This window comes from Calliphora vicina, chromosome 4, assembly GCF_958450345.1.
Source record: "Calliphora vicina chromosome 4, idCalVici1.1, whole genome shotgun sequence".
NCBI classification, from domain to species: domain Eukaryota; kingdom Metazoa; phylum Arthropoda; class Insecta; order Diptera; family Calliphoridae; genus Calliphora; species Calliphora vicina.
Genome location: NC_088783.1, coordinates 121,395,534 through 121,404,096, shown reverse-complemented (window position 1 = coordinate 121,404,096; position 8,563 = coordinate 121,395,534). Strand labels below are relative to the sequence as shown.

At 36.8% G+C, this 8,563-nt stretch overlaps 3 protein-coding genes across 3 annotated transcripts; 2 read left to right on the top strand and 1 right to left on the bottom strand.

The window, feature by feature from the left end:
* Positions 1-737: 737 nt before the first annotated feature.
* LOC135956689 (N-acetylglucosamine-6-sulfatase-like) lies at positions 738-2,798 on the top strand. Its single transcript, XM_065507240.1, has 4 exons — positions 738-960; positions 1,037-1,544; positions 1,609-2,258; positions 2,483-2,798. Exons 1-4 carry the CDS (start codon positions 769-771, stop codon positions 2,636-2,638), a joined length of 1,506 nt encoding a protein of 501 aa, XP_065363312.1. The 5' UTR covers positions 738-768; the 3' UTR covers positions 2,639-2,798.
* Positions 2,797-4,374, bottom strand: LOC135956690 (chromobox protein homolog 1-like). The gene is made up of 4 exons (XM_065507241.1): positions 4,248-4,374; positions 3,869-4,071; positions 3,680-3,800; positions 2,797-3,613 (listed from the first exon to the last, which is right to left on the bottom strand). The coding sequence occupies exons 2-4, from the start codon at positions 3,950-3,952 to the stop codon at positions 3,276-3,278; spliced, it is 543 nt and encodes a 180-aa protein (XP_065363313.1). The 5' UTR covers positions 3,953-4,071; positions 4,248-4,374; the 3' UTR covers positions 2,797-3,275.
* A 269-nt stretch (positions 4,375-4,643) lies between these two features.
* Positions 4,644-8,358, top strand: eIF3c (eukaryotic translation initiation factor 3 subunit c). Its single transcript, XM_065509909.1, has 3 exons — positions 4,644-4,759; positions 5,035-5,170; positions 5,241-8,358. The coding sequence occupies exons 2-3, from the start codon at positions 5,078-5,080 to the stop codon at positions 7,929-7,931; spliced, it is 2,784 nt and encodes a 927-aa protein (XP_065365981.1). The 5' UTR covers positions 4,644-4,759; positions 5,035-5,077; the 3' UTR covers positions 7,932-8,358.
* Positions 8,359-8,563: the final 205 nt, after the last annotated feature.

The following is an 8,563-nucleotide window of genomic DNA, read 5'->3' as shown; positions in this document are numbered from 1 at the left end:
TATGTATATGTCTGCGCTTACAAACAAGTATCAGATACATATTGACAGAAAAAAATACTTAAAAATAATACTCTGAACTAAATTATTCTCATACGCGTATTCGAAAAAATATTTAGCAAGAAAATTCTCAGAATGAATACACATTCGTATGAACATATTTTATTGTAGATAAAATATACACTGAATATGGCATTTACATATATACATATAAACATCCAAATAATAAACGTTTTTTTTTAATCAAAAAATAAGCAAAACGCAGTTTCAAATTTAGCTTGTAGATCGGTTAATTGAATGTGTTGGTCTACTGAGATGATCATGTGAGAATAAAAATATTTCAACAATCACCTGTGTGATGCAAATATTTATTCGACATTTTATTTAACATTAAACCAATTCGGTTTGATTGGTTATACACTCCTGAACGTGCCAAGTCTTACTTGACCAATGATTGTTAACTCAGCGATAGCTGTATAAACCGAAAGTTTCTTATTTCCCAGAAAAGAACTTTCGACAACTGTGTAACTGTTACTACAATAACCCTAACACCATTTATTGAAATATACAAAACTTTATTAAAAGTACCAATCTAGTTTGACAATAACTTTCAAAAAGTAACCGTTAATGGTATTCAAAATGGTTGGTATTAGAAAATACAGTAATATTAACAAAAAAAAAATACTCACCTCACCAACTCATCTCTGTTGTTTTTCACTTTTATTTAAATTTAATTTGAGACCTTCATTTACACAATCAGTTCACATTGAAATGGATCTTTGGCTGAGTGCAATTGTGATCTTATTTGTATTTTGTCTTGAGCAAATTTCTGGAATTAATGGAAAATTTCCAAACATAGTGCTTATCCTCACCGACGACCAAGATGTAACATTAAATGGCCTATTGCCCATGCAGAATGTGAAGAATTTAATTGGTTTAATGGGAGCCACATTTGAAAATGCAGTATGTTATATATTTAATTTTTGTTAAAATTAAACAAATTAATACATTTTACAGTTTTTTTCTAAAACTAATTTAGTTTACAACATCACCCTTATGTTGTCCTTCACGGGCCAGTCTGCTTTCCGGCAGATATCAACATAATCATCGTACTTGGAACAATTCCTTGGAGGGTGGCTGTAATGGTTTACATTGGCATTCGCAAATAGAAATGAAAACATTGGCCCCTACTTTAAAATCGGCTGGCTATACGAATTTCTTTGCTGGCAAATATCTTAATCAATACCAGGGGGCAGAAGTTCCTGCAGGTTGGCAAGAATTCTATGGACTTCATGGCAATTCTCGGTACTACAACTATACACTGCGTGAGAATTCTAGGAATGTGAGTTACAGCAATGTATATTTAACTGATTTGCTGCGTACAAAAGTGTTGAGTTTTCTTAACTCCCATAGAAAACAATCACCATTCTTTGCCATGGTAGCACCACCAGCTCCCCATGCTCCCTATACGCCGGCCAAACGGCATCGTAATGCTTTTCAAGGTGTCCACGCTTTACGTACTCCCAATTTTAATATTATAGACAAAGGTAATATACATACATATGTATATTTTTGGCATACAGATAATTATATATGTAATTTCCTTTACAGATAAACATTGGTTGGTATCTAATGGAAAGTTAATACCCAATGATACGTTGCATTTAATGGATACATATTTTCAAAAACGTTGGGAATCATTATTGGCTGTAGATGATCTAGTAGCCGACATAGTGCATACATTAGAGAGTAAAGGTCAACTGGAAAATACTTATATTATATATACCTCCGATAATGGTTATCACATGGGTCAATTTGCACAACCTTTCGACAAACGTCAACCTTATGAAACGGACGTTAGAGTGCCATTGCTTATTAGAGGTCCTAATATAAAGCCGGATATAAAAATAACTGCAGCCACAGCCCTAATCGATATATTCCCCACCATTTTGGAATGGTTGGCATTGCCTTCAAATCCCGAAATCGATGGCCAGTCCATTAATGCCTTTTTAGCTAATGCCCCCGAATATGATGCTAGTTTAGATCGGCTTTATAGGCGTAGTCTATTGGTGCAACATTTTGGCGAGGGTAATTTAAATACCTACAAACCAGAGTGTCCTTGGTCTAGGACGGATCTTTTGGCAGAATGTACTGTGGAGGCAGATTGTCATTGTCAAGATGCCTGGAATAATACCTACTCCTGTATACGACATTTTAGTTATCACACAAATCGTTTGTATTGCGAATTCAACGACAATGAGGTAATTTAAAAAATGAACTGGGACCGAATTACCGCGTTCATGATCAAATGAGCTATCGCATAGAAAAATTATATTGAATGATATCTTTATTAAGAAAATTACGATCAGTTTTACTCGGTATCAGATGTGGTAATTCAGCCCCATAATTTCTTCATCAATAACGTATGCAATAAGCTCAAATAAGAATATTACGATCAATGTGACTCGATATTTTTCATTTAAAGGACTTTGTGGAGGCTTATGAAGTTGACAATGATCCCCATCAAATGCAGAACATGGTGAGAGACATGTTGCCTATAGAAAGGGCTCTATATAGTCTGGCCCTAGTCAATTTGACAAAATGTATAGGCTCCTCTTCATGCAGTGACGTGATTTTGTAAATACCTCGTAAATACATTCAGCCCAATCATGAACAAAAAATCCGTGGGAGTTTTTTCCATTTTCCTATTCAAATTTAGTGTTAAAAATGGAAAAAAAAACTGCCGAATATTTGTTTATGATTGGGCTGATTGAAATCAATAAATTAAAACTCTATACATATGTTTTGTTTAATTTTATTCATGTTTTGGGAAATACACAAAAAGAGAAATAGCTTGAAGAAATATTATTACTTAGATTTAATCATTTACAGAAGCGACAAATCTATAGTATGTCCATGTCTTGACTTGTTCATTTAAATTTTATTTCCTTCTTTTATATGCCAACATAATGATTGCAAAATATTTTTAATCGATCAAAAAACAATAAGTATGAATGTAAGTATAAAAAAACCCATTTAAAATGTTAAGGAAAATGAAATACTCAGTACTAGTAATTAAAATTAAGTATTAAAAAAAAAAATTAAAAATTCAAATTTGTTTTAATTTGTTATTTTGTTGTTGTGGTGAATTTAATGGTCACTGCTGTTTATTTTTGTGGTGTTAGTACTCCAAGTCATTGTTGTTGCACTTATAACGAATCTTAAAAAACTAAATTACGGGAGTTGCGCTTCGCTGGATAAAGGTTTTGAGCATAAATCTAATCAGCGGCTGCATTCTCCTTGCTGGCAGTAATAGTTTTATCCTCATCGGCAGAGGGCGTATGCCAAGTTAGTCGCTCTTCATAGAACTGTATGACAACCTGGGGGCATCTGACATTGGCCTGTTTAGCGGGTACCAAATCAGCTTCATCGCTACCCTTCCATTTCATCAGGAACATAAGTTCACCCGAAGAATCGGTAGCACCCAAGATTTTTGATGGTTCTAGACCACGATCAAAACCCACCGTCTTTCTGGTGTCCTTCTCATCTTCAGCTGCCTTTCTTTTAGTCTTGGCTTCGTTGTTGGGTGCCGTCGTAGGTCGTTTCTTGGCTTCCGCTGTAATAATTATAGAATCCATTTTTAATGCATATTTATTTAAAAAATAATCAAAAACACTCTTACCTTTTTTAGGTTTTATTGATTCTTCATAGGCTGCAATTAAATCAGGACAATCAAGGTTTTCCACCGGCTCCCATGTGTTTTCACTGCGTGGATATCCCTTCCACTTCAGATAATATTCAGTCTAAAAAACAATTTTAACCGTTTAAGTCACAATTTATGATTATTATATTAAATGTATGTGTTACATACCTTGCCATTTATAATGCGTTTATCTTCAATTCGTTCCACGGAGTACTCAGCTTCAGGTTCAGGCTCATTTACAACATCAGCCATTGCGCTTATTTATATATTTGTTTGTCCCTTTAGTTTAAAAAATGTTTCGCAACTACTAACTTAAAGTTATTTCGTTTTGATGAGAATTACCTCCCTTATATTGCTAGCCAAGTAATTTTCTGAAACATTGAAAAAAATGAAAAATTATGCTGGAATATTCAACACAAACATCAACGAGGTCCATCCCAACCGGCCCAACATTTTTGTTAGGCATTTTTTCGGATATCATTTTAAGGTTTAGGGATTTTGTGTGATTATATTGGGAAATTTAATTTATTATAGAAATTTAATTTACCTTTTTACAGAAAATTTAATATTTTTTGCAGTTAAATTGTATAGAAAACGCGATTTTTCACTATGTAGAGATTTACAGCTTGCGTCTTCTTCTTCTCTTGGCTTCTTCTTTTGGCATTTTCTCTTCTTTTCCTTTTTCGTTTGCTTTGTTTAAAAGAGTTGCCAATGCTCTGGTGATTTTTTGCCAAGGAAAAATGTTTTTAATATATTATTTATATTTGATTTCTTCAAACATTAAACCTACCTCTCTGTTTCTTAAGCCATTTCATAAAATATTCCATTATTTAAGCAGCCAAGCAATTTGTTTAATCAATTAAACCTAGCGCCAGGCATTACCAACGGTCGTTGGTTTATTGACATTAGAAATCGCCATTAGTATGGCAACATGGTTGGTGTAGAAACGACCCGTTTTACTCATTATTGTTTTCTAATGACATTTATCAATTTTACTGGGTAATGCCTTTTTAAAAAGCGACTTGTACGAAGTCGTCAGCGAAAATTTCTTTTTATATTGTAAGTTTATTAAAAATTTGTGTAATAATTATTAAAATGCCTAAAAAATAAAATCAAAACAATAGAAATAATTGTGGTACCTTCAATTATAACTTCAACATGAAGTAGTGATTTAAAAACCTGACATTATAAACATAATTGCAAAAAAAAATTGTGGTGTGGCATCAGCCATGTTGGCTGCAAAATTTATGTGCACAAAATACCTAACCTCAAAAACAATTGCTCATTACTCTACTATTGTGTTATTAAATGTCTGATTTTGTGTGTGCTTTTAGGAAATTGACTCAAAAGTGAGTGCGGAATAATAACAATCACAACATGTCACGTTTCTTTGCTACCGGTTCTGATTCGGAATCCGAGTCTAATGATGAGGATGTCCAGGCACCAATCTATAGCAAAACCTCGGCCTATGTAAGTAAAATTGTGAGAAATTGCATTTATAGAAATTAATTTTTGTTTATTTATTATTTAAAAAAAACAGCAATTCAGCGATGACGAGGAGGAGGTAAAGCGTGTGGTCCGTTCCACCAAAGAAAAACGCTATGAAAATATCAGCGCGCTTATTAAAACTATTCGCAATCATAAGAAAATTAAGGATATGTCGAGTATTCTAACAAGTTTTGAGGACCTGACGAGGGCCTATCAAAAGGCTTTGCCGGTCATATCCAAGGAGGAAAATGGCATTACTCCCCGCTTCTATGTGCGTTGTTTGGCGGAATTGGAGGATTTCATCATCGAAGTGTGGGAGGATAGAGAGGGTCGTAAGAATCTTTCCAAGAATAATTCCAAATCCTTGGGTACTTTGCGCCAGAAAGTGCGCAAATACATTAAAGACTTTGAGGAGGATTTGGTGCGTTTCCGTGAGAATCCTGATCAAGAAAGTGAAGCCGAAGATGAAGAAGTTGCCTATGACTCAGACAATGAGAAACATCATGTAGCCGCTGAAGGTGCCCGTGATCCAAAGCAAGCAAGCGAACAAAAATCTGCCAAGACTGCACCAGCTAAATCTTTGGAACAAGATCAAGATGATTCGGATGATTCTATTGATTGGGATTCTGATACTGAATCCGAAACTGAATCCTCTGATGATGACAATCAATATGTTAATATCCGTGATCGTTTCTTGAAAAAGTCCACCGGCAAGGAAGACAAAGAAGATCGTGATGATCGTAAAAAAGACAAACGCACCAAGGAGCCCAAGGCACGCAGAAAGCAAGAGGAAGCCGAAGATGATGAAGGATGGTTAATCGTTGTTAAAGGCCCAGTGGTTGAGAAGCCAAAAATGTTCGAGAAGGATGCTGAAATCGATGTTCCTTTGGTGATTGCCAAATTGATTGAGATTATGTCGGCTCGTGGCAAGAAACGTACCGATCGTCGCATGCAAATCGACATGTTATTTGAATTGCGCGATATTGCTGAACAGCATTCTCTAGGTGTTGCTGTGGCTGTTAAAATCCACTTTAACATCATCTCTGCCATCTACGACTACAATCAAAAGATCTCGGAGCCCATGAAGTTGGAGCACTGGGTTAAATTGCTCGATGTCATGCAGAGCATGATGAAATTGTTGTTGGCTAATGAAGATATTACCATGAGCGAAAGTGTATCTGAAGAAAATGAGGAATTCATTACACCCACCTATTTAATTCGTGGTTGTCCTTTGGCGGCCGTTGAACGTCTTGATGATGAGTTCACCAAATTGCTCAAGGAATGTGATCCTCATTCTAATGACTATGTGTTGCGTCTTAAGGATGAAGTTAATGTCACCCGCATAATTGAGAGTGTTTTACAATATTTCGAGAAAATTGGCAACAACAATGAACGTTGTCGCATTTACTTGCGTAAGATTGAACATCTATACTACAAGTTTGATCCGGAGGTCTTGAAACGCAAACGTGGCGAAGTACCAGCCACCACCTCCACCACTGTTGAGGTCATGGACCGTTTGTGCAAGTTCATTTATGCCAAGGATGACACCGATCGTATCCGTACACGCGCCATCTTGGCCCACATCTACCATCATGCCTTGCATGACAACTGGTTCCAAGCACGTGATTTGGTGCTCATGTCTCATTTGCAAGACAACATCGATGTGGCTGATCCTTCCACCAAGATCCTCTACAATCGCACAATGGCAAATTTGGGTCTGTGCGCCTTCCGTCAGGAGAACATCAAAGATGCCCATCACTGTTTGGTTGACTTAATGGTCACCGGTAAGCCCAAGGAATTATTGGCCCAGGGTCTTTTGCCTCAGCGTCAACATGAACGTTCTGCCGAACAGGAGAAGATTGAGAAGCAACGCCAAATGCCTTTCCACATGCACATCAACTTGGAGTTGCTCGAATGTGTGTATTTGGTGTCCGCCATGCTCATTGAAATTCCCTACATTGCTGCCCATGAATTCGATGCCCGTCGTCGCATGATCAGTAAGACTTTCTATCAACAATTGCGTTCATCCGAACGTCAGTCGCTCGTCGGACCCCCCGAATCGATGAGAGAACATGTGGTAGCTGCCGCCAAGGCCATGCGTTGTGGCAACTGGCAAGCCTGCGTCAACTTCATTGTCAACAAGAAGATGAACACTAAGGTGTGGGACTTGTTCTACGAATCCGACCGAGTACGCGAAATGTTGGTGAAATTCATCAAGGAAGAGTCGTTGCGCACGTATCTCTTCACCTATTCCAATGTGTACACTTCATTGAGTATTCCATCGTTGGCAAAAATGTACGACTTGCCCGTTCAAAAGGTGCACTCACTCATCAGTAAAATGATTATTAACGAGGAGTTAATGGCCAGCTTGGACGATCCCACGGAAACCGTGGTCATGCATCGCTCCGAACCATCCCGTCTACAGGCCCTCGCCATGCAATTTGTCGATAAGGTGACCAATTTGGTGGATGTCAACGAAAAGATCTTCGACATGAAGCAGGGCAACTTCTTCCAACGTGGTAACATGAACATGCGTAATCGCAACTACAACCCCAACTCCAACAATCAAGGTGGTGGTAACTGGGGTGGACAACGTCGCGATAATCGCAACCAGCGCAATCGCAATCAACGTAACCAACACCATCACCAGAAAAATCAACATCAGCAACACAATCAGGCCCAACAGCAACAAAACCAACACCACGAGCAACAAGTTCAACAACAAGTCATCGTCGAAGAGTAGACTCTTGGTCTACGCTTAGGGGAACAACGCAGTAATTGCTGAAACAACCCGTGCCAATCTTAATACCATCTTCGTAAGATTTTATGAACATGAAATTTCAACGCAACAACAACAATATTTTCCCAAACTGGCGATGTGCTCCCGGTCTCAGTGTGTGCCACATACTTTGGGATGCATTTGGGACCGGGAGAAAATCAACAATATCGGTTTCATTTTAAATTTGTGTATAAATTAAGGATTTAAATTCCTTTTTTTCCTAAAGTACGGTTGTTAACGGCTGCTTGGACTGTGTGTGTGAGCATGAGCGTGTTTCTCCTTAGTGGTATAAAGTAATATACATATTAATAATAAAAAAAACTTCAAGAAAAAAAAACTGAATAAAAACAATAAAAAAAACTTCAAAAACCCTAAAAGGCAGAAAACTAAATGCATATTTAAATACAATTGGCAATATTGAAATTAAGAAATATTTAAACAACTTTAAAAAGAAGACAGTAGAAAACGCAAGAAATAATAAGGTATAGGATTCAAGAAAATTTCCAGGTAGCAGAAAATTCAAGAAATCAAGTTAAGCAAATATAAAAATAGCTGAAAATTCAAGATATCAAGTAAAAAAAATGTATCAAATTCAT

Coding starts and splice junctions, on each gene's coding strand:
- LOC135956689 (XM_065507240.1), top strand. CDS start 769: ATGGATCTTTGGCTGAGTGCAATTGTGATCTTATTTGTATTTTGTCTT. Junction 961..1,036: donor GAGCCACATTTGAAAATGCA/GTATGTTATATA, acceptor AAACTAATTTAG/TTTACAACATCACCCTTATG. Junction 2,259..2,482: donor GCGAATTCAACGACAATGAG/GTAATTTAAAAA, acceptor TTTCATTTAAAG/GACTTTGTGGAGGCTTATGA.
- LOC135956690 (XM_065507241.1), bottom strand. CDS start 3,952: ATGGCTGATGTTGTAAATGAGCCTGAACCTGAAGCTGAGTACTCCGTG. Junction 3,801..3,868: donor AACGCATTATAAATGGCAAG/GTATGTAACACA, acceptor ATTGTTTTTTAG/ACTGAATATTATCTGAAGTG. Junction 3,614..3,679: donor ATCAATAAAACCTAAAAAAG/GTAAGAGTGTTT, acceptor TAATTATTACAG/CGGAAGCCAAGAAACGACCT.
- eIF3c (XM_065509909.1), top strand. CDS start 5,078: ATGTCACGTTTCTTTGCTACCGGTTCTGATTCGGAATCCGAGTCTAAT. Junction 5,171..5,240: donor ATAGCAAAACCTCGGCCTAT/GTAAGTAAAATT, acceptor TAAAAAAAACAG/CAATTCAGCGATGACGAGGA.